This window comes from Drosophila melanogaster, chromosome 3R, assembly GCF_000001215.4.
Source record: "Drosophila melanogaster chromosome 3R".
Classification (NCBI taxonomy): Eukaryota; Metazoa; Arthropoda; class Insecta; order Diptera; family Drosophilidae; genus Drosophila; species Drosophila melanogaster.
This window is the reverse complement of record NT_033777.3, coordinates 29,101,442-29,122,978: the sequence shown is the minus strand read 5'-3', so window position 1 is coordinate 29,122,978 and position 21,537 is coordinate 29,101,442. Positions and strand designations below refer to the sequence as shown.

At 48.9% G+C, this 21,537-nt stretch overlaps 5 protein-coding genes across 12 annotated transcripts in view; 2 read left to right on the top strand and 3 right to left on the bottom strand.

Moving 5' to 3' along the window:
- Nucleotides 1-99: 99 nt before the first annotated feature.
- Nucleotides 100-4,649, top strand: yem (yemanuclein). 2 transcript variants are annotated; one of them, NM_057545.4, is made up of 6 exons: nt 100-1,017; nt 1,073-1,294; nt 1,363-2,182; nt 2,243-2,390; nt 2,457-2,696; nt 2,759-4,649. In NM_057545.4, exons 1-6 carry the CDS (start codon nt 778-780, stop codon nt 4,095-4,097), a joined length of 3,009 nt encoding a protein of 1,002 aa, NP_476893.1. In that variant the 5' UTR covers nt 100-777; the 3' UTR covers nt 4,098-4,649. Both variants share the same exon structure in this region, with proteins under 2 accessions (NP_476893.1, NP_001263054.1).
- On the bottom strand, nt 4,589-6,588 carry Atg14 (Autophagy-related 14). Its single transcript, NM_143412.3, has 3 exons — nt 6,207-6,588; nt 5,083-6,134; nt 4,589-5,020 (listed from the first exon to the last, which is right to left on the bottom strand). The coding sequence occupies exons 1-3, from the start codon at nt 6,509-6,511 to the stop codon at nt 4,866-4,868; spliced, it is 1,512 nt and encodes a 503-aa protein (NP_651669.1). The 5' UTR covers nt 6,512-6,588; the 3' UTR covers nt 4,589-4,865.
- A 193-nt stretch (nt 6,589-6,781) lies between these two features.
- On the bottom strand, nt 6,782-9,908 carry Pdhb (Pyruvate dehydrogenase E1 beta subunit). Of its 4 annotated transcripts, NM_170386.2 has the most exons (6): nt 9,839-9,908; nt 9,530-9,770; nt 8,824-8,985; nt 7,474-7,885; nt 7,293-7,412; nt 6,782-7,231 (listed from the first exon to the last, which is right to left on the bottom strand). In NM_170386.2, the coding sequence occupies exons 2-6, from the start codon at nt 9,719-9,721 to the stop codon at nt 7,020-7,022; spliced, it is 1,098 nt and encodes a 365-aa protein (NP_733265.1). In that variant the 5' UTR covers nt 9,722-9,770; nt 9,839-9,908; the 3' UTR covers nt 6,782-7,019. The 4 variants fall into 4 exon arrangements, with proteins under 4 accessions (NP_733265.1, NP_651668.1, NP_733267.1 ...); NM_143411.4 differs by lacking the exon at nt 9,839-9,908 and having other exon boundaries at nt 9,530-9,771; NM_170388.2 differs by lacking the exons at nt 6,782-7,231; nt 7,293-7,412; nt 7,474-7,885 and adding an exon at nt 8,033-8,550.
- Nucleotides 9,909-10,156: 248 nt separating this feature from the next.
- alpha-Man-Ib (alpha-Mannosidase class I b) lies at nt 10,157-13,926 on the top strand. The gene is made up of 6 exons (NM_143410.4): nt 10,157-10,568; nt 10,666-10,938; nt 11,107-11,620; nt 11,704-12,044; nt 12,103-12,290; nt 12,444-13,926. Exons 1-6 carry the CDS (start codon nt 10,482-10,484, stop codon nt 13,096-13,098), a joined length of 2,058 nt encoding a protein of 685 aa, NP_651667.1. The 5' UTR covers nt 10,157-10,481; the 3' UTR covers nt 13,099-13,926.
- Nucleotides 13,927-14,030: 104 nt separating this feature from the next.
- Bicra (BRD4 interacting chromatin remodeling complex associated protein) overlaps nt 14,031-21,537 on the bottom strand; it is a 45,909-nt gene continuing 38,402 nt past the window's right edge. For 3 of the 4 annotated variants that reach the window (NM_001276122.1, NM_001276124.1, NM_001276123.1), the window contains 4 exons: nt 18,934-21,460; nt 18,731-18,829; nt 18,531-18,669; nt 14,031-18,475 (listed from right to left, as the gene is read on the bottom strand). In NM_001276122.1, the coding sequence (NP_001263051.1) occupies nt 16,196-18,475; nt 18,531-18,669; nt 18,731-18,829; nt 18,934-21,460 (5,045 nt within the window). In that variant the 3' untranslated portion in view covers nt 14,031-16,195. The remainder of the gene's footprint in view (nt 18,476-18,530; nt 18,670-18,730; nt 18,830-18,933; nt 21,461-21,537) is intronic. The other variant, NM_143409.4, reaches the window with a different exon arrangement.

Here is a 21,537-nt window from a genome sequence, read left to right as displayed (position 1 = left end):
AGCAAGTCTCGGCTTGTGCTGCGCGCAGTGTGAACGGCTCGGAGTAATTTGCGAAAACCGCGACCAGTGCTGCGCAACGCGAGTGCGAAAGCCAAAAGCAGGGTCGGATCTTTGGTGCGGGGTGGAGCGGAGAGAATGTAGCGTTGAGGATTTTAACAAGAAACAATTTAAGAATCGCGCTCCTGGCCGTGCGAAAAGCGCCTGGTCGAATCGTTTAAATGTCCCCTTTGGTAGCGTCGATTGCGTGTGTTTAATCCCCGGTGCGCTGCTTTTACAGACTGTGTTGTTTTCGTGCCGGCAAGCCAACCAATTTGAAACCCCCCAAAAAGTTTCCACTTTTTCATTCCCCCAGAAAAGTGACAATTATTCGTGGCCGTGGTCGGCGGATGCAGCTGCAAAGCGGGCGGCGATTAAAGTAGTGCAATCCGGCGCAGGTCCTCGCCATTTGTTTATGTTGATAAAGCAGTGTTTGTGGGGCGACAACAAGAAAGTGCAGCTCAGAGTGAAATTGCCACGGTTATTAAGTGGTTGTGGTTGCTTGGTGTACGTGCAGAAAACCTAAAACAGACATCCCCAGAAGAAGAGGAAGCAGCGGAAAAGGAGGAGGAGGAGCATCAGCAGCAGCGACGTCTCTGTTGTTTTTGTTTGGCTGCGAGAGAGAGAGAGGGAAAGAGCAACGAAGAACACGCGGCTCTTTCGAAAAAAAAGGGCGGGAAGGCCCTTTCGGCTCAAAGGAAACCCTATCCCACTGAATATCCGTAACTCTGCCCGCCGGAAATGTCAAAGGGGGGCGAGCACAAGCGCGTCACCCTCACCTCGATCATCCAGGGCGATGCGGGCTTCTCGCGCTTCGGCAGCAACATCCTGGAGCCTGATGCTGCGTCCGCTGCACCCGACAACAGCTCCAAACCCACGACAAAGACTGCCAAGTGCATCCGCATCAAACTCGATCTGTTCGAGACCGATTCGAACAAGTATCCCGAGTTTAACTACTCCCGGCTTTTGTATTTGGAAAAGGTAAGAGTGTATAACTCAGTTGGAGGATCGCTTTCTAAACCCTTGCAATCCGTAGAAAAAGACCAAAAAGCTGAAGCAGGTGAGCACTACCAATGGCTCCGCAAGCACTGATCCCTTTGCCGACAACGATGACGATGTGGCACGGATCGTCAAGGAGCTGGAGGCCAAGTATGGCAACTCCTATGCCACAGGCAGGGGGAAGAGCAAAAAGGACGACTACCGGGACATTGGAATGGGCTACGATGAGTCGGACTCATTCATCGACAACACGGAAGCCGTAAGAACAAGAAATATTTCCGACGAATGCACTGAAATTATTTACCTTAAACTCTATGTTCTGTCCAGTACGACGAAATCATACCGGAGGAGGCGGAAACTCTGGAGGGCGGCTTCTACATCAACTGTGGCGCACTGGAGTTCAAGAACCTCACCAAGAAGTCCTACACCACTCGAACAGATGCCATCATCAAAATGCCAGAGCGATCACGCAAGCGCATGGTCTCGTCCAGCTCGGAAAGCTCATCGTCATCCTCGGGCGATGATGACGAAAACGATGATGGCAACAATGAGGAGGACGACGAGAGCGATTCCGAGGACGACTCCGAGGAGAACGATGAAAGCGACTCCGAAGACGACTCCGAGAGTGAAAGTCTTGAGGACGAGGACTCTGCTGCTACAGCCAAATCCAGCAGCAAGTACAAAGACAATCATCAAGCTAAGCGGGCCAAGGTCATCGTTACGGGCAAGTCCAAACCAAGCTCAAGTTCTTTGACGAGTGGCAAGAAGCCGCCGACTAAGCCGATCACCACTTCCTCATCCTCAAACTCGCCACGACCCAGCACGGTGGAGATTTCGGACACGGAAGACGGCCAAGACCCTATCCAGACTCAGCCATCAAGTCAGCTTCAGTCCCTGCCGCAGAGTCAGGCCCAGGCGCAAGCTTTAAAGAAGGTGGTTAAGACCACAACGGTCAAGGACATGCTAAAGGCCAAGCGAGACAGCTTCCTGAAGTCGCAGAGCGGCACGGCAGCTGTCAAGGGCGTCGGCAACGGCGAGCTGAAGTGTGTTTCCACCGACGTGTCCAGCAGCGATAGCAGCGATATGGAGTCTGAGCACGGCCGGGCAGATAGGCAGGCCGGTCAGCATGGCAAGGATGGGCAGGAAAGTGAGTTACATATACAGTATTAGTTGGTTGAAATCACCCTTTCACGTGTTCATTTTTAAGATCTTCGCACCGCCGACACTCTGCTCCCCACCACATTGGATGCGGACATTGTGACCGCAGTCAACAGCTTCAAAGAAGCGGTGAAGAGTCGAGACATGTGCGGCAAGAAGTTTAATCTGGATGTGAAGCTTTCGCCACTACTGCTTCGGTGAGTTTGCAGCCGATGTAAACATCAAGTACAGATTTAAGGCTTATATCCATTAACCTACACCAGGGTGTACGAGGCGGTGCTGTGCACGGACCGCAACGAGCGCAACATGGTCTTCTCCCACATCGAGTATCAGCTGCAACTGCCCAAGTACTACATGCTGCGCAAAGGGAAACAAGTGCGGGCGAAGGAGGAGAAGAGGAAGTCCACCATTATGCTGGAGAAGCTGCGGCGGGCTGTAGCTGTGGTCATGCCTAAGGCGGTGGCCAACTATGAGACGGAACTGCGCACATTTGCTGAACAGGCGTAAGATTGTTGTTAAGCGAAATAACGATTAGGTTCCTTTAGATTATGATTATTATTTTCAGAGCTGCGGACGTGAACTCCGAACTGCCGCCCAAAATGCCGCGTAAGAAGTTCCAGTGGACCAGCGAGCTACGCCATCTGCTGTACGATGTGTACCAAGCGCGTTGGACGTCCTACGCTTTCCTAGCCAAGCGCAAGGAATCGTTGGAGGAGTTCATCAATTGGTATCTCAAGGAAAAGGTGGTGGAACTGTGGCCGCCAGGCTGGATGCGTTTGGATGAGTTGCAAAGGGAAATAACACGCTACAAGAACGCCAAGCTGAAAGCAAAGGAGAAGCCAAAGGCACCGCCGGCGTCCGCATCGCCCAAGCCCGTTGGAGTTGTATCTGCTCCTGAGCAAATGCCGCCGGCAAGCAGCTACCTAAAGGCAGTGGAGGACCCTCGATCTCGAGGTAACTCCGATACGGACTCAGCTACAAGTGCCTCCTCCAACAGTCTGAAGCGAAAGCTGAAGGAGATGCCCAAGCAGACCAGCAAGCCGCCAAAGAAAAAGGTGGCTAAGCAGGTACCGCTGCAACCGCAACTTACTCCGCATCCGCAATTCCAGCTGGCGCCGGCTGCCACGGCGGCCGTCAGTATACCAGCCATTAGCAATAACAACAACCACCTGCCCCACCTGGACACGCTGCTCTCCATGCCGAGCACCTCGGCTCAGGCAGCAGCACTCAATGCCGCCGCCGTAGCAGCCGCCAGTACGGTTCTGGATCTGGCATCCCCTAGCCGGAAAATTGACCTTAACACCAGCAACAATTTCTACAATCTGATCACGGCCGCCTCCCTGGCAGCCAGCGGGAATCCCAGTCCGCATTCTGGAGACGGCCAAGCCAAGGTGATTGTGGGAGCTCGGCCCTCTCCCCATGTGATCAACCTGGATGACTATCAATGCACCAGCGATATACTTCAGACGTCCAAGCAGCTAGCTGCCACCACCACTGTCATCACCGCCATCTCAAAGGCCGCGCAAACGACGTCGGTAGCCAGGGAAAGCAGCAGCGAGTCGGATGGCGTTGAGATTGTGGGAGTTTTTCCTGCCTCTAAGCCCCAAAAGAAAGTCCAGTCTAAGCCCAAGAACAAGACTCAGAACAGAGGTCGGTCGTCTTTGGGTGCGGTGGGGCAGGTAAATGGATCCCTGGGCTACAGCGCGAATAACATGTATATCTACAATAGCCCAAGAACGCTGGGTCCAGTGTACGATCTCACCGATCCGCATATAATGAAAACTATGTCAAATCTGAAGGAAATGGAAAAGCAATTCATTCAAGCGGCTTTCTCGCCGAACAGCGTCAAGGGCGCAAGCGGAGGAATGGGATCCTCAGCGCCCAGTACGCCCACGCGCCAATGACATTCGGGATCGGCCGCACAGCAGCCCCTTCCGGCTGCTGTGACGGCCTTTTACAACCAGGAGGCGATGGCCGCCGCCATCGTGCTCTCCACGATGAGCCACGCCTCGCCGCGCTACGACCTGCTGGCCAACGGCTCCGTCTCCATGTCCGCCGCCCAGGTGGGAGCCTCTGCCAACACACTGCCACAAGTATTCGTTAAACCCAGCCTGCCGCAGCCCAGCGCTGGCGGCGATGTGGTGACCACGACTGGAGCTGCTCGCCCATCCACGCAACAACTGCCCACAAAGTTCATTTAGCTAGGGTCACTCAGCTCGTTCCCTTGCGATTCTAATCTAAGATTCTAGTGCTGATTCTAGGTAGGTTTCATTCGCAGCTGTGTCTGCCGATTTTCCAATTATTGCACCAGTTTAATTATTGTTTCTCATTGAGTCGTTTACCTACTAAGTCAGTGTACTATGCAAGCATTAATAAAGCAAATTTATATATATTTATTTATAGAGAACCATTTTTATTAAATAAAGGCGAATAAGTTATGTAATAGAAATAAATCCAAAAGGCGCATTTTCTTTACACACAGCGAATATATATGTATATATATAATTGATACAAAATTAGTTCTGTAAACCAAAGGATAACGCTAAAACCAGCAACTGCCGATAAACACCGACGTGCTGTCACAGAAACGATTACTTAGTCTAATTTGTAAAAGATAACACGCGTGTCTCATGATGATATAGCCGAAAGATCGGACGTCTGTTGGTCTGCGATCATTTGATCCAGCGCAGCACCGATGTGGCCGCCATTCGCACGAAGGCGATGGTAGACTGCTGGTTGGCCGCCGGCATCAGATTGGGATCCGCCAGCTCCGGCTGCGGTGTCAGGCTGGGCACCGCCTCCCAGTCCATGCGCAGAGAGTTTTCGTCTGGAAAGGCATCAGCATCAGTTTGAAAAGATTATTCCCCTCAAATTGCTAAACCAACTCACCCTCTGACTCCGATTCCGTGGCGGTCTCGATGCCGATTAGTAGGGAGTCCACTGACTTCATGAGTGGTGCATTGTTCACGTCCAGATGGCCATATCGACCCAAGTCGCTGCGCTCCAGATCGAGGATGGCTAGTAGGTTTTCCAGCGTATGCTGTTCGATGAGGGCACGCAACTTCACCTGCTGTGTGTAGGCCAGATACATGATATTGGAGTTGAGGCGCGAGATTTTGCGCCGGAACTGTTCCTCGTTGAGCAGCTTACGACAGAAGTCGCCATAGGCGATCTTATGTGGCAGCCGCACGTTCAGGTAGAAGCTGAGCAACTGCGTCAGCTGCGCCGTGTAGGTAAGAGCGCCCACAATGCGATAGGCTTCGAACCTGCTCGGCGTAATCTCGTTGGCCGTGGCCTTGGGAACGTCGTCCTTGTTGTCCGCCAGCCAGTCCAGGTAGGCGGTATAGTCGCCATTGGCTGGCAACGAAGGGCCCACAATCCTGTATTGAACTTCACTGATCCCACTGCCATGAAAAACCCATTTGCCGCGTATGTAAGATGTATTCTTGGCATCGGCCAGCGCCGCTATGGTTTCCGCCTCCTCGGTGCGCTCCACACTAGCCCGCCTCTGTTGCTCCTCCTTGAGGACCACCTCAGCTATGGGAAACACATAGGTGACCAGTTGCTGAATGCTGCGACGCGCCGCCTGTTTTATGCTGTCCAGAAGACCCAGATGGGTCTCCCTGAGTTTCTCTATTTTCTCCACTCGATCCAACACGTAGTTTTCGAGCATCTTGACCTTGTCCGGGTATTTAGGTAGGTTCTTCCGCTTCTCGGCATTGGCGCGACGCAATTCATCGCGTCGCTCGCCGAGGACGCGCAGTCTCTGTCCCGTGCCGGAGATTAGTTGCTGTAGGAGCTCCAGTTGCTTTCGCTTGGCCTTGATGGCCATCAGGCGATCTTCATTGGAGCGGTGCTGCCCGATAAGGCGTTCGTAGCGCGTGCTGAAGGTTTTGAGGCCCGCCTGCAGGTTGATGTAGCGCTGCTGCTTCTCCGTCAGGCTGAAATATTGTAAGATCGATTCAGTTTACATGTGTGGTTCAGATAAGGTGAGTAGTGTAAGGTGGGCAAACCTTTCGGGCCTTTCCGCCTGGCTGTGAGTAATGTTTCCGTTTCTGACGCAATTGCGACAGTGGAATCGGCTGGCGCTGCAGCTGTGGCACAGTGGGCACCGCATGTGGGCACCCATTCCCGTGGTGGCGTTCCTATCCTTGGCGTTCGCATCCTTCAACAGTTCCTTCGTCGCTGCCGTTGGCCTGCGCTTTGTTGTGTATCCTGCGACATCTGATTCCTCGTCCTCGCCGTTTGTGGAGGCGCTCGAGATGCGAAAGTTGTCGGGGGCCTTGCAGCTTTCGTCGGAGCTGGAGCTGTTTGCCATTACAGCCAAAGCATTGCAATTATTTGTTATGTTATATCTTTTGTTATTGTTAACTTTGCTATTATCGCTATCGATATGAGGACACCTATTGCTAAACGATAGGCTGATATCGAAAAAATAGATGTCGTCAGTGTTGGACAGCGTTCAATAGGAAAACGTTTTCATCGGTGCGCGCACTTTTTAAACTTCAATCATTAACGATAAGAATTATATATTTTTTATCTTCTGATATTATATCATTAACTATACCAAAATATAAGCACTCAAAATGTATTTATGTTTTCGTTTATTTTTCACAAGAGATTTCTATAACCAAATAATTAAACTAGAACGTCCGAAAACTAATCAAAACCCGAAAGCGGTAGTGCTTTATTTTCAGAACATTCAATTTCCAGTTCGGTGCACTATTATGGGGGCAGCTCGGTTAGACCAGAGGCAGCGTTTCGACTTGGACTATAAATTTAGTTAGCTGGGGGTTCCGATCGGGAGGCTGGCTAGTCCTGAGTTCCTACTTGTTGGCCGCAGCGGCCTTGCCCACTTTGCCACCCAAGACCTTAAGAGTCGCCTCCACGAGATCCTGAACGCGGGGCAGGGCGTGGGCCTCCAGCGTCTTGGCATAGGGCATGGGCACATCCACGCCGGCGCAGCGCCATACGGGGGCGTCCAGCTCGAAGAAGGTCTGGTCCTCCATTATGCGGGCGCAGATCTCAGCTCCAACGCCTAAGAGGGTAAAAATTTATAAATATCGCTAGGCTTTCAATTAGCTGAATTTCCCACTCACCGTGTTGGGGCCAGCCGTTCTCCACGGTCACCAGATGGTGGGTCTTTCGTACAGAGGCGAAGATGGTCGCCGTGTCCAGAGGACGAATGGAGCGCAGGTTAATGACCTCAGCCTCAATACCTAAACATATAAGAGAAGGTTAGCTACTTTTCGCGTCATTCAAAGTAAAACAGTGCCGTACCCTTCTTGGCCAGCTCGGCAGCTGCCAGAAGCGATGTCTCCACCGCCTTGGAATGCGCCACCAGGGTAATGTCCTTGCCCGGCCGCATTACCTTGGCCTTGCCGATGGGCACCAAGAAGTCCTTGTCGGCCACGTTATCGGCCACAGGGAATGCCGTGCCATAGACCAGCTCATTCTCCAGGAAGACCACTGGATCGGGATCACGGATTGCGGACTTCAACAGTCCGCGGGCATCCTCGGCATCGTATGGCGAAAGGACCTTCAGGCCGGGGCAGTGGGCGTACCAGGCGGCGAAGCACTGAGAGTGCTGGGCGGCAACACCGGAAGCGGCTCCATTGGGACCACGGAACACAATGGGCACATTGACGGCACCGGCAGACATGTAGAAGGTCTTGGCCGCCGAGTTGATGATCTAAGATTTGAAATTTTAAAGGGATATATTTTAGCAATCCATATTATTATGAATGTGTAATATGACTTAGAAATAATAAAGTGAAAAATGAATGAAAATAATGCTCAGTGTGGATGCCTGTTCCATCAAACTGCAAATTCGCCAATTCAAGTTAATACGCTTTATTTGATGCACTCCTTTCTGTTCCGTCTTGATCTTTACTTAATGCCTAGTTTCTGCTTAATGATAAATGCCGGCAGGCGGCGTCCCTTCCAGAAACGCGGCAGCGGCGTCTCGTTGGCCTGCCGCAGGATCTCCGCCACGTGCTGCTCCGCACTGAATGCCTCCGCCTGCTTGATCTGGGATATCAGCTTTGCTTGGAAGGCCTTCTCTTTGCGCATCTCGCGGCGCTGGCGCACCTTGGCCCACTCGAACTTCATCTTGCGACGCAGCTTCTTTAGCTTGTGCTTCTTCATCTTGCGCCGCCGAATGACGATGAGGCGGGCCGCCTCCATCTTGTCCGACTTGCTCTTGTCCAGCGGCGGCGCAATCACCTCGCCGACTCGATCTCTGTGCAGGATGTCGTTGATCTCATTCAGCCAAGTTGAGCGTGGACTTTCAATTATGAGGCTTATTGGCAGAGGGCGATCACCGACTGGCGGCTTGGCGCAATCGAGTATCTTTGCCTGCACATAATCGGATAATATGGGTGGGGATTAGTGAGGTCCGATCTATGACTTGGGGCAGGAGCTAATCCACCCATATTATCCCATTAAGCGCCGCTGCATATTGCACTTGAATTGGTCTATTTGCTAGCTGTTGGAGTTGTGAGGCATTTGTATTGGATTGTCGTGTTCTTTCTTTTGGTTTACGTTTTGTTGGCAATGAGATAATATGAGTAGTTAGCCTACTGCTGGAGTGCGGGGAGTGGTTCTTAGGACAAGGATGAGGCAACTCACGTGATCGATGGCCTGCATGGAGAAGTTCCAGGTCATGAACTCGCACACGGGACGCAGACCGGCCATGGCAGCGCCAACAGCGATGCCGGCAAAGCCCATCTCTGTGATTGGCGTGTCGATGACGCGCTTGTCGCCGTACTTCTTCCACAGTCCACGGGAAACCTAAAAAGGGCATTAAATGATTAATAGAATGTTAGGATACCAGAAAAATATGTAGGGCTTATTCAGGATGGGAACCTTTTATCTGTTTGTAAAACTTTCCAAGCTGATAACTCATTAACTAAGATTTCTTCAGGAAATACCATTATTCTAACAGGTAATTGTATTGTACTTTGCGTGTCCTATCTAGTTGTTACACCAGTAGCCACAATCATAGTTTAAATGAATCTAATAGGATAGAATTGCTAACGCCGGTTATCAATCCACCTCAAATGGGTAAACAAATCGTTGTTTTATGGGCCAATCTATATAATCAGCAGACAGTCGGTCACACATATTCTGCGTGACCTTGCCCACTCCGATCACGCATTCGGATTCGCGTCGACCTGTTCGGAATCACTATCAGTAGTTACATATAGCACGCATATATCACCCCGCTGACCACCAACTTCCCCCATCCCGGCCACCTGCATCAGCTGTCGTCGTCGCAACCGCCTGCTTGCTGTTTACGTAATCGCGCAGGGGCAGGAAAAGTCGCAGATCTCACCTTGTAAGCACCGTCGTACTGGGCCACCTCCTCGCCCAGGATGAAGACGCGGTCGTCGCGGGCCAGCTCATCGTCCAATGCGCTGTTGAGGGCATCTCGCACGGTCATCTGCTTGGCCGCCAGGGCCTTCTGGCTGGTGGAGAACGCTCGCTGGGCGGAGCTGGCCGCCTGGATGAGTCGGGTTCGGAGCATCGTCGGTTTGCGGTTCGCTTTCCTATGGGTCTATCGCTATCGTTGCCGGCTGTAGGTGTTATTTTTTGGGTTTTAAGTGCTATTATCTAACTAAAAATGGGCTATGGGTTTACGCACCGACTTCCGTCGAAATTTTGATGTGAAAATGGGATGTGACCAGATGTGACCACTTTAATGCCGTATTGTGGGCACACTTGGAGCTTACCAGGGCTGCCAAATAAATCACTGTTAAGTGGGACTAGTGTTGGCCACTCTAGATTTGGCTAAATTCATACTGTGTTAGCTGGATTTTCGAAAAAATTAGCCACTTCGTATTAATATATATTCTTTAGAAAAATTCTTTTATAAAGTAGTGATAATATCTAAAATATAATTTAATTTGCTTTTTTTTTATTTAAGAGGTATTTCAAAAGTAAATGATTGCTAGCCCCATCTTTAGTTTTGGCCGGACTGTTGAAGAACAAGTTGGCAGCATTGCAGCTCAAAAATGCAGCTCTCGTGAAATAATTTTAGAATTTCTTATTTGTAATTTTGCATAGTGTGGGCCAGAACTAGCATATATAAATTAATGCACTGGCACGTATAGAGATGATTAAGGCATAAAAGAGGTAGTAGTTGGACCAACCTTGGTTAGTTAGCTCCGATTCCTCCGCGGCCAGCGGCGCACAGCAATCGATTTTTATTCGAGGCGAATGCTGTGGAATTTCCCATCCAACTTTCCCACACTCTGAATTCCGGCGGCGGCATTTAGTGAAACACTATGAAGGACGGCGGTCACATAACGCTCACACTCCCGCCGGGATCAGCGGCGACGACGGACGAGCGGGGCAGGAAGAGCCTGCGTCGGGTAGGTAGCAACCTGGCAGAAGTCCAGTTGCTGGGGTCCTGGGACATCCTCAAGAAACCCAGAACTTATAAGTACGATCTTTTGTCTCACGGTTCAGGCTTGGAATCAGCTACCGCGTTGTCAGCGCAATCTCATTATTCTGGGCATCACCGGATTCTGCGTGACAGTGTTGCTCTGCCTAAGTGGCGATCAGCTGCTGGCTGCCAGCTTAAAGGATGTGGACACCAAGGCCGAGGTGGCAGCATATCAAATGCCCCTGCCCAATCCGCACCATCATCCGGGGGTGGATAAGGATGTGCCCAAAGACACTGCTGCGGTACCTGTTCCGGCCGATAAGAGAGCACCCCGGGTGGAGGCGGTTAGTGATAAGGTAAGTAGGCCCCCCACTTAATTGATAAGTGCCTAAGTGGCTGGAGTTGTTTGCCTATTAAGATAGCATGCGTATCAATACGATTGACTATTGGTGTTTGATTTATTGCCCACGCAGCACACTTCCAGTAAAATCTATTAATGATATCTCAATATCAATCAATTTCAGTTTAATGAGCTAGTTGCCTATGGAGAAGCGAACTCAGCGGAGAACGTGGCCCGTCTGCCGGAGACGGTGGCTGCTGAAGGACTTCCCCAGGCCTCGGCCATGGCCGTGGCCTTGCCTCCCCCCGATAGTAACAAGGAGCAGGACATCGGTGGAATCGACATCCTAAACAATGTAGAGGAGCCCGTCGCCCAGGATCCAGCAGAGCCGCTTAGCGAGGGCGAGCAGCTTGAGCAAGCCATCAAGAACCCACTCACTCTGGGCGGCGTTAGCTTCAAAGAGCATCTCAAAAAGATCAAGCCCATTCTGGCCAAGGGCCAGCACTTCCATGGCGCCACCAACGAAAGACAGTCGGCTGTTGTAGCCGCCTTCAAGCACTCCTGGGCTGGCTACAAGAAGTATGCCTGGGGCCACGACAACCTGAAGCCCATCTCCCAGTACTCCCACGAGTGGTTCGGTCTGGGACTAACCATTGTTGACTCATTGGATACCATGTACATAATGGGACTGGATGATGGTAAGTTGCCTATATCCTAATGTGCACAAAATCATTAGTTTATGGAAATACTTTCCTTATTTTTCTCAATAACATCTACACAGAATTCAAGGAAGGACGCGACTGGGTAGAGCAATCACTGCGCTTTGATACCAAGCGCGATGTAAACCTATTCGAGGTCACCATACGTGTCCTAGGCGGACTGCTGTCTGCATATCACCTGAGCGGCGATACAATGTTTCTGGCCAAGGCTGCGGAACTTGGCAACCGTTTACTTCCCGCCTTTCAATCGCCGTCAAATATCCCCTATTCTGATGTGAATCTCGGAGATCTTTCGGCGCACTCGCCGAAGTGGTCTCCTGATAGCTCCACCAGTGAGGTCACCACCATTCAGCTAGAGTTTCGTGATTTGAGTCGCTCTACAAACATCTCCATTTATGAACAGGTAAACGAAACAGATCAGATAAGGGCAATAACGAACTATAAAATAAATGACTTATCAGGTTGCTCACAAAGTAAACGAGAAGGTGCATGATCTGGAGAAGAACCATGGTTTGGTGCCCATATTCATTAACGCCAACACAGGAACATTCCGAAACTACGCCACTATCTCGCTTGGTGCTCGTGGGGACTCCTACTATGAGTACTTGCTCAAACAGTGGATTCAGACCGGCCGCAAGGATAATGATAAGTACGTATCTGAGTGTGACATTGAAGTTAAGAATTTCTATTAAGAACAAAGAATTCTTGATCAAGACGTAGAAATTTCAGCTTGTTGATTTATCACAGCTGTGCTGTGGCAATTGTTTATTATTTACTTTATTTAACCTCTTTTTTATTTTAGCCTTATTTTGGACTACATGCAAGCAGTCGATGGTGTTCTAACACAACTGATGCGGCGCACGCCACGCGAGCACTGGGTTTACATTGGCGAGCTGATCAATGGCAAAGACTTTAAGCCGAAAATGGATCACCTTACGTGTTATCTGCCGGGCACTTTGATTCTGGGTCACCAGAACGGAATGCCAGACTCGCACCTTATACTTGCGAGGGATTTATTGGACACATGCTATCAGACCTATATGATGAATCCCACACATTTGGCTGCTGAGATCTCGTATTTTGCGCTAACCGAAAAGGACGATCAGGACATTTATGTGAAGCCAAACGATGCCCACAACCTGTTGCGCCCGGAGTTTGTGGAGAGTCTCTATTACTTCTACTCAATAACTGGCAATCGGACATACCAGGACATGGGATGGAAAATCTTCCAGGCGTTTGAGACTCACGCTAAAGTAAATGCAGGCTACACATCGATGGGAAATGTAAAGAACACACAGAGCACGCGTCTGCGCGATCTGATGGAAAGCTTTTGGATGAGCGAGACCCTGAAGTACTTCTACCTGCTGTTTAGCGACGACCGCAAGGAAATCGACCTGGAGCAATGGGTCTTCAATTCGGAGGGCCATCCACTGCCGGTCTATCCGCTCAAGACTTAACTACCGCCTAAGTGAAGCAATTAGAGGGCAGAGCAACTTAGTTGCGTCCGCGACACTAACTGAAAGCCGAATGGAGTTGGTGCATTCATGCCGCAACTATCGTTTAACTCGTATTCGCAATTTAGCGTAAATGCCAAATACTATGCTAAGCTTAGAGATACGCAGAGCAGAGTTGGCTTATCGGATGAAGCAATGCCCAACATCGGGATGGATCGATTGAGACAGAAATTGTAGCCCCTGGGGCAACAAATTAGGGTGCAATATCACTTGTTTAACGCCAGACCTCTACTAACAAAATTCAGTTAAAATATTTACTAAGTCTATCTATAGAAGGCCAGCAATCTTAATCCATTATCTGTGGAAGGTGTTAGATTTGAGGTTGCACCAAGAAAAAGCTGCATTTGTCGCCCCAGGAATTTTTGCGAAATCATCCCATCTTCCTATTAAACATGTCATTTGAAAATCGTTAGCAATCGATTGTATAATATTCTGTGTACTGATAATTGTTATTTTGTAATTATTTATTTCCTATTATAAGCACGAACTGTAACACGATATTGGGGCATTGCAAACCCATTTTTTAGACAGTAGCATCAATCGAATCCGCCAGCAGGTTTTAACCTTGTAATCTATGGTAGTTAAACGTGTATGTTTATGTTAGCATGATATTAGGAATCAGTTGCACTACTCAGCACAAAGTCGATTTGTGTGTAATCTTAAAGGTAGCGAATAAATGAATCTCAATGAAAATGAGCAGAACATTTTCGATCCCACGGCAACCTGTGAATGTATGTAAAACGGAGCCAATAATAAAATGCAAGTGTTTTTAAAATTGTATGGAATTTTCTTTATTTTCCTAAGAACATTTCACCCAGTACAAACGCAAATGCATGAACTTTAATTGCATTTCCTTTTATTTAGTTTTCGTTTTCAGTTGGGTTTTCGGTTGTTTGTTGCGTTTCAGTGAGATTTATATTGAATCTTTTGTTGGGTTTTTCTTTTATGTACTTAATGTTTATGACGACTATGAATGGATGGGCTTAATAAACTATCAAATATTAAAGATGTTGGTTTCCTTTGCTTTGCTGCTGTCCTCTCCTCTCCCTATGCTGATGATGTTTAATAAAACTCACAATGTTTGTTTAAAAATCTTTAGTTTTCTCTTTATGTTTAATTACATTTAGACACATTTAGCTGAACAATTCAAGTGACGACACTGCGCTTTGTTGTTGTGGAAAGTTGGTTGCGGGAGGGGCGACCGATTTGAGTTCTGAGGATTTCGATTTCGTTCTAAATACAACTTAAAACAATTCGCATTAGTTATCTATCAGTAGAATTAGGTTTATTCAGTTTTGGGTTGCCAACTTAAATTATGCTATTACATATACATTTTTACACGAAAGTGGTTGTCTTTGAATAATAACTAGAAAGTTTCCAAATAGAAATACAAGATCATGCAACTCACACGGGACGCTAGGCAGGTGGGAGACTTTGCTTTTGTGGGAGTGGATGGTTATGGTTATGATTCGGGTTTTGGTACAGGAGTTCAGGGTCAGGGTTCATGGGTCATGGGTCATGGATGGGTGGACTTGAACAAACGAAGCACATCTTAAAATATGGTACCTCTCGAATTTCCCTTACAGACTACACGTAATACAAGCAATCCGTCCACGGTAGTACGTATCGTAGTAGGTGTGTTAGTGGTGGTATTAAAGTAGTAGTTAGTATTGTAATTGGTATGTAATTGATGCGTGGCGCCCGCCCTCCCCACGTCAAACATTTACAATTGCTACCGCGAGTCGCGATTCATTTTGGATAAACTTCGTAGTGGCTTACTGAGTGTGGGCTTTTGTATAGACTTTTTAATCGTATTTATTATGTATGTTTACAAGCTAATCAGACATCTATATTTAAAACGTGGCACAAATCACAAGTCAGATTTGTCGCAAGATCGAGATACAATTGATACGATTCGTTAATTTGTTGTTATTTGTTTTCCTGGGGTTCCTCATCTCAGAACTGCTAGCTTCTCGTTTCAATCGATCGGTTTAAGTGTATAAGATATTACATTAGATTCAATAATTTATAATTTATAAATGTTTAAACTAAATTGGCTAAAATTGTGATTTTTGAACTGCTTTTGGTTTGCTTCGTAGTTTGCCATAGTTGGTACTCGTTAATCCCTAAGATCTTTGCATTTGCTTTCCAATGACACCCGTAGCTATGCCGAAATATTCTTTACTCTCATATTGAGCACGTCAATAGGTTGATTGGTTGGTTGGTTGGTTTGTTGGTTTGTCTGTAATATCAGAAGCAGTCGTACTTGAAGCGCTTTAAATGATATCCTTTTAAAAATGCTTAGCTATATATTTATATATACTGAAACTGCTGCATGTTCTAACTATTTACAAAACTCCTTCGCAACGTAGTGCGTAAATAAATATATTTTATCTGGGCTTTTAAAAATCGATTGGATGCGGATAAATTGCTCTGCCTGATATTCAAACGACAACAAAATTGGCAACGTGATTTTAATTGTTTCTCAGAATTGCTTCAAGTAACTTAATTATAAGTTATACAACCAATTCGTTTTCCTTTCATTTCTCTCACTTTGCGCGTGTTTATTCCCATCGTTACCTTCTTCCCTTTATCTTACGTACTTTCTTGGTTTCATTTGTATAAATTGTCTAGGGGCTTTCTCTTAGTTACTGTAGCTATATAATTTTTTATATTATGTTCCATTTTAGTGTACCTCTGTGAGAAGCATTTGATGCTATTCGTCGTTTAGTTTTCAATTCACCACGTCAATTGCTTTCGTAGCTTTATTGGGGCTCAGCCGTATTGTATGTAGATGCCATTACTTTCACCTCGCTCTCTTCGTTCTGTCCCCTTGCATTAAGTAATTGGTTATCTGAGGGCTGTTCAAATATGGTACAAATCATTGAACTAAACAATACAAACAATAAGTAAAAACAATTTATGCTACACGGATTCAACTTAGATCTAATTAAAGGTTGTACTCGGGGGTAAAACAATAACCAAGGACAACTAAGACGGGTATCTATACAATCAGGAAGTCATTATTATCATCCGTTTTTCACAAGGTGGTGGCATTAAACTCTAGTATCAGACTGTTCGAAGCATTTTCCGCCGCTGATGTGCTGCTTGGGGCTCCAAGTCAGGACGTCATTATCGACTTGACAGGATCGTCCAAGCCACCGGCTACACAGCTAAAGTCGTTCAGCTGTCCCATGTGCTGCGCCTGGGCCTGCGACATGTTCTGATGGTGGTGATGCTGCAGATGCGGCTGCTGTTGGTGGCTCTGCATCAACTGATGCTGCTGGTGGTGGTGCTCTAGCAGTATGTTACTACTGTTGTCCGCCACTCCGCTAACCGCGGAACCACCGCCGCTAATCAGGCAGTCGTTCATCTCCTCGCCCAGGTGGCGGCGTCGTTGGATCGCCTGCTCCTGCTGGCAGCTGGGCAAATTGGCTCCTGCTTGCCGTTGATCGTCCAGCATGCTGTCACCGAGGATCGAACCCAGGGAGAACTGCAGCGAGTCGCCGCTGTTCTGCAAGTTCAGGATGCTGTCGATGGCGCTGGCCACATGCCGACTGATGTCATCGTCGTACTCTCCGCCGGCCACTACTGCTGCTCCGCCCATGTGGCTAACATGCATCTGCTGCTGCTGTTGTATCTGTTGCTGCAGGTTATGCTGGAAATGTTGCTGCTGGTGCTGTTGCTGCTGCTGTTGATCCATTATGTTGGCGTAGGCAAAGTTGTGTTGCTGCTGTACCTGCTGTTGTTGCTGATGCGGCTGCTGATCCATCAACATCTGGGGGAACATGTCCGAGTCCAAGAGACCATGCTGTGCCACCTGAACGTGCTGCTGCTGCGACGACATGGGCGACGAAGAGGAGGACGATGAAGCCGTGCACAGACGCTTGCTGCTGTTGTCATCTTCCATATCACTGCCAGAGCCCATGAGCTGGCTATCCCAGCTTCTTTTTCGCGATTCTCCGTTCACCAGCTCTCCATTGCTAGTCCCGGTGGAAAGAAAGTCGCTGTAGTGCGCCTCCATGCTTTGCATCCAGCGCGGATTGTTGTTGCAGTTCAGTTCGATGTGATGTTGCTGCTGTGATGGTTGTTGTGGCCCTGCGTATTGTTGCTGCTGTTGCGACGTCTGTTGCTGCGGCGCCTGCTGCATAAATGATGCGTCTGGCACCCACATGCTCATTTTACTTTTGTGGTTGGCAGCTGGCGATTTCGAGTCGCCAAAAATCTCGTCCAGGTTGGACTCAATGTCGTTGGCATCGTTGCTGCTCTTAACGTCCAAATGGACGGGCGACTCCCCGAACATTGCCTCGAGTCGTGTCTCCACGGATTTCTGGACGTCCGAATCGCTGCTAAAGAACTCACTGATGGCGGGATGCTCGTTTTGCTGATCAGCATCCATGACCACCGGCTGTTCGCGCTGGCCGCTGCATGAGGAGACAGTCTTCACGGGATTAGAACCAGGAAGGCTTTCGCTAACGCAACTGCTATTGCTGCTGCTGGTGGTGCTTTGATTGCTCTTGTCAATGCAACCATTGGGGAACAGATCCGACATGTGGTTGCTATTGCCCATCATGTTGTTCGAATTTGAATTGTCCAGGAAGTGTGATTGCTGTGGCGCCGGTTGACGATTGATGGGCAGATGCTGTTGGTTTCCATTTAGTTGTTGCTGCGATTGCTGCATATGATCGTTATTCATCAGGTTAAGCTCCTTTTGCAGGCAGTACCAGCCATCATCCTGGTCTACGGGATCTCCTCCATTGGCTTTGATATGTTGCTGCTGCTGTTGTTGGTCCATCATATTTCTTTCCTGGTAGCGATTCTCAGCGCTCTTTGCCAAAGCCGCTTTGTTCTCCACCTTCTTCATGATGAAGCTAGTGGTGAGCTCAGACTCAATGTCGAAGTTGTCGTAGTCCTTCTTAATGTATTTCGACGACTCCTTATCGTGGCCTTCGCTCTTTACAGATCCATTTACAGAAGGTTCCCCAGATTCGTTGCTCTCCTCTTGCTTTACTGTAGTAGTCTGCTGTGGCTGTGACTTGCTGAATGCTTTATTGACATCAGCGCTGTTTTTCAGCAAATCAAATTTGTCAACAACGCCGTCTGGCTGAGCAGACTTATCTATTGGTTCCTGTTTAATCTCCTCCTTAACTTTCGCCTCCGAAAGTACATCGCTTTCCGCCGTCGATTTTTCGCTAGTCTGCTCCTCCTTTAGCTGCTGCTCTAACTCCTTTTCAGCGGTTCGAATCTCATTGATCTCGCCTTTGAGATCATCGATCATCAGCTGCTGCATTTGTAGCAACTCAGAAGTTCGGTGTGGCAGCTGTAAATAATACACGATTAGATCGAATACCAAAAAAAAGCCATTTTATTTCTACCGTTGACTCCTGCATCAGAATTTCCTGGAACTTGCCGTTCAGTTGGCGGAATTTGTCCTGGAATTCCAGAGCAGTGGACTCAAATTCCTCGTCTTCGTCAGAAGGCAACTCAACGTCGTTCTCATGCATGCAATGATACCTGGAAAATGAAACATGTTAGCAATGCGCTCTCCTATCCTTCAAGTTAAGCAGCTTCTCACCTGATTAGCCTTTTAACCGCCTCATCCTTTGTGCGGAAAGGCTTCACGTAATCCGGCTTCAGACAGCTCTCCTGATCGACCTCCAGTTGGCGAACGAACCTGCGAAAAAAAAGAATTAGTACGTTGCTCGATGGTGCATTGCTATATCTGCAATCCAGTTGGCCGCTTTTCGAGAAATCGGCATTGATCAACCAACTACTCACAAGGAGAGGCGTGCAATTTTTGGTTTCTGTGTTGGCATTTCGTCCATTTTGCTCGGCATATACAGGGGCAGGCTCGGTATGGTCGGGAGGGATGGCACTAGATTTCCCATCGGTCCTGGCGCCACTCCCATGGCCATTGTTGGTGCTACTGGCGGCAGGATTGGAGTTGGTGGCTGCTGTAACTGTGGCTGAGGCTGCTGTTGGGGTTGCAATGGTGGCAGGGGCAACATGTTGTTTACTTGCATTGCAGAATTGCTGTTGTGGAGGTTGTTGCTATTGCTGTTGCTCAGCATATTTGTAGAGCTGGCGAAGATCAGTGGAGGTGGCCCGCTTTTGTTGAGCATTGGTTGCTGCTGATGTTGTTGCGGCTGCTGCTGCTGTTGCTGCTGGACAACCGGCATCATGCTAACTTTTTGTGGCAACATATTGATGGTTCCATTGGGTGGCTGAGGATTTTGCTGCAGCTGCTGGCTAGTCACTTTGCTCCTGTTGGCCGGTTCCTTGGGTTTTATTTGGAGTTGCGATTGTTGCTCCTGCTGTGGCGGCGGCTTTGGTTGTGCCTGCTTTGGTTTGGCTCCGGTCTGTTGTAGCTGATGCTGGGGCTGTTGTTGCTGATGCTGCGGCTGTTGTTGCTGCTGCTGTTGTTGCTGCTGTTGTTGTTGTTGGTGCTGCATAGGGTAGATGTGTATCCTCTGTGTTATATTCTGCTGGATATTGGCAGCAGTTGTGGCACCACTAGTGGCCGCTCCTGCAGGAGTGGATGAGTGGTTGTTTGGCTGAACCACATTGGCCGGAACGATTGTTTTCAGTGGCTCAGGAACAGTTGATTGCAACTGTTGCTGCTGCTGCTGTTGTTGTTGTTGAACTGGTTGTGGCATGAGACTGAAGCCGCCCGTTCCATTTGCTGTTGGCAACATACCCTCTGGAGTGGGTACCTCTTTGCCGGAGGCCAGAATCCGGTGCTGCTCTGCGAAGAGACGCTGCAGAGCCAGATTTATCTCCGCATCTGTCATCGGTTTGTTGTAGGCGGCAATAGTTGCCGAATCAATTTCCGGCGAGACGGGCAAGAAGGTTGATTTATTTTGTAACTTAATAGTGAGGAACTGAATTTGCATTTGGACCTGCTTGAAGATCTGTTGCATCTGAGGCGTAAGTTGGATGGTTTGCACCCGGGACACAGTATTTGGTTGCGGTTGTTGTTGCTTAGGAGCGTGCAACTGTTGCTGCTGCTGCGGCTGCAACTGTTGCTGCGCCTGCTGGGATGGAAGTTGCTGCATTTGGAGTTGGCTGACCCCAGACGCTACCGTTGGAGATGGCATCGGAGCAGGTGTCGCCACTGTGGTTGCCGTCAAGCTGAAGCTCGTCCTCTGTTGCTGCTGCTGTTGCAATATAGCTGCCGTGCCAGTGGGTTGTTGCTGCTGCATGGGCACCGTAACGCCCACCAATTTGGTGCCACTCGTTGTCTGGAAGGGCTGGATGCTGGCGCTCATCGTTGTCGTGGTAGTTGTTGTGCAACTGGAGCTGCCCACCACAATCATCTGCTTTCCACTGGCAACATTAGGCTGCACGATCTGCACCGGGTTATTGTTGGGCTTTTGCGATAGGGGATCGAGCTTTGGCATTGGCTTGACTACGCTGGCGTTCTTTAGATTGGCCAGTTCGGAGGCATTGGTCGGCGTTGCCTTGGGCTTCCTCACCGGCTTCTTTTTGACCACCGCTCCGCCACCGGCTCCACTGGTGGCTGCCTTAGCGGGCTCCAGCTTCGCTTTGCTTTGATCTATAATCGGCGCCACATTGGCCACCTGCTTGGTCACCGTTGTTAACGAAGTGGTGCTAGTGGTGGTGGTCAGCGTGCTACTTGCCGTTGTGGTGATGGCCAGTCCATTTGTGATTGGCTGGATGGGATGCACTATTTGTTGCTGCGGTGGCTGAGGACGCAGTGGCATTGAAAGTGTCATCGAAGACGAGGTGGTAGCCACCTGCTGCTGTTGCTGCTGAGCCGGCAGCGGATTCACATCATTGAAATGAAGTTGCCCCAACTGCAGACATTGAGCCAGCTGCTGAGCATTGATACCAGCCGGAGCAATAAGCAACCGCTCGGTGGGACCAATCGAAGCAGCCGTCTGGCCCGCACTCATCGCAGTTATCTGATTCGTGACACTGTTCAGGCAGAACAACTGCTGGGTGGTGGGATCAATGGGCGGCAGTGCAATGTACCGCTGCTGGCCATTGTTGGCCAGTTGTGGAGCAGGCGCCGGAGATGGAATCGGTACCGGCTGAGTGGGCAAGCTAACGGGCACAGTGACGGGTTGCAACTGAGGCTGTAGCTGCGCAGAAATCATAGGCTGCTGCTGAATGAGAACCTGCGAGTTCAGTGGTAGCTGCGGGAAAGATACGACTTCGTTCTGCTTGGCGGGTAGATTGGCCGGTGGTTTCATCGTTGACATGGTAGTTGTAGTGCTGGTCATTCCTAACATACTGCTGGCAGGATGTGTTACCTGACCTGACAACTTTCTGTTGTTAGCCACTGCAAGGAATAATTGCAAGTATTAAAATGACAAATTTGTCAAAGGTTGCTTTGCCTTTGCAAAAATACTGAGTTTT

Coding starts and splice junctions, on each gene's coding strand:
- Pdhb (NM_170386.2), bottom strand. CDS start 9,721: ATGCTCCGAACCCGACTCATCCAGGCGGCCAGCTCCGCCCAGCGAGCG. Junction 7,886..8,823: donor CCATGCAGGCCATCGATCAC/GTGAGTTGCCTC, acceptor TTCAAATCTTAG/ATCATCAACTCGGCGGCCAA. Junction 7,232..7,292: donor GAACGGCTGGCCCCAACACG/GTGAGTGGGAAA, acceptor TTACCCTCTTAG/GCGTTGGAGCTGAGATCTGC.
- yem (NM_057545.4), top strand. CDS start 778: ATGTCAAAGGGGGGCGAGCACAAGCGCGTCACCCTCACCTCGATCATC. Junction 1,018..1,072: donor GGCTTTTGTATTTGGAAAAG/GTAAGAGTGTAT, acceptor TGCAATCCGTAG/AAAAAGACCAAAAAGCTGAA. Junction 2,391..2,456: donor CTTTCGCCACTACTGCTTCG/GTGAGTTTGCAG, acceptor AACCTACACCAG/GGTGTACGAGGCGGTGCTGT.
- Atg14 (NM_143412.3), bottom strand. CDS start 6,511: ATGGCAAACAGCTCCAGCTCCGACGAAAGCTGCAAGGCCCCCGACAAC. Junction 6,135..6,206: donor CAGGCGGAAAGGCCCGAAAG/GTTTGCCCACCT, acceptor ACAATATTTCAG/CCTGACGGAGAAGCAGCAGC. Junction 5,021..5,082: donor CACGGAATCGGAGTCAGAGG/GTGAGTTGGTTT, acceptor ATGCCTTTCCAG/ACGAAAACTCTCTGCGCATG.
- alpha-Man-Ib (NM_143410.4), top strand. CDS start 10,482: ATGAAGGACGGCGGTCACATAACGCTCACACTCCCGCCGGGATCAGCG. Junction 11,621..11,703: donor CATAATGGGACTGGATGATG/GTAAGTTGCCTA, acceptor ACATCTACACAG/AATTCAAGGAAGGACGCGAC. Junction 12,045..12,102: donor ACATCTCCATTTATGAACAG/GTAAACGAAACA, acceptor ATGACTTATCAG/GTTGCTCACAAAGTAAACGA.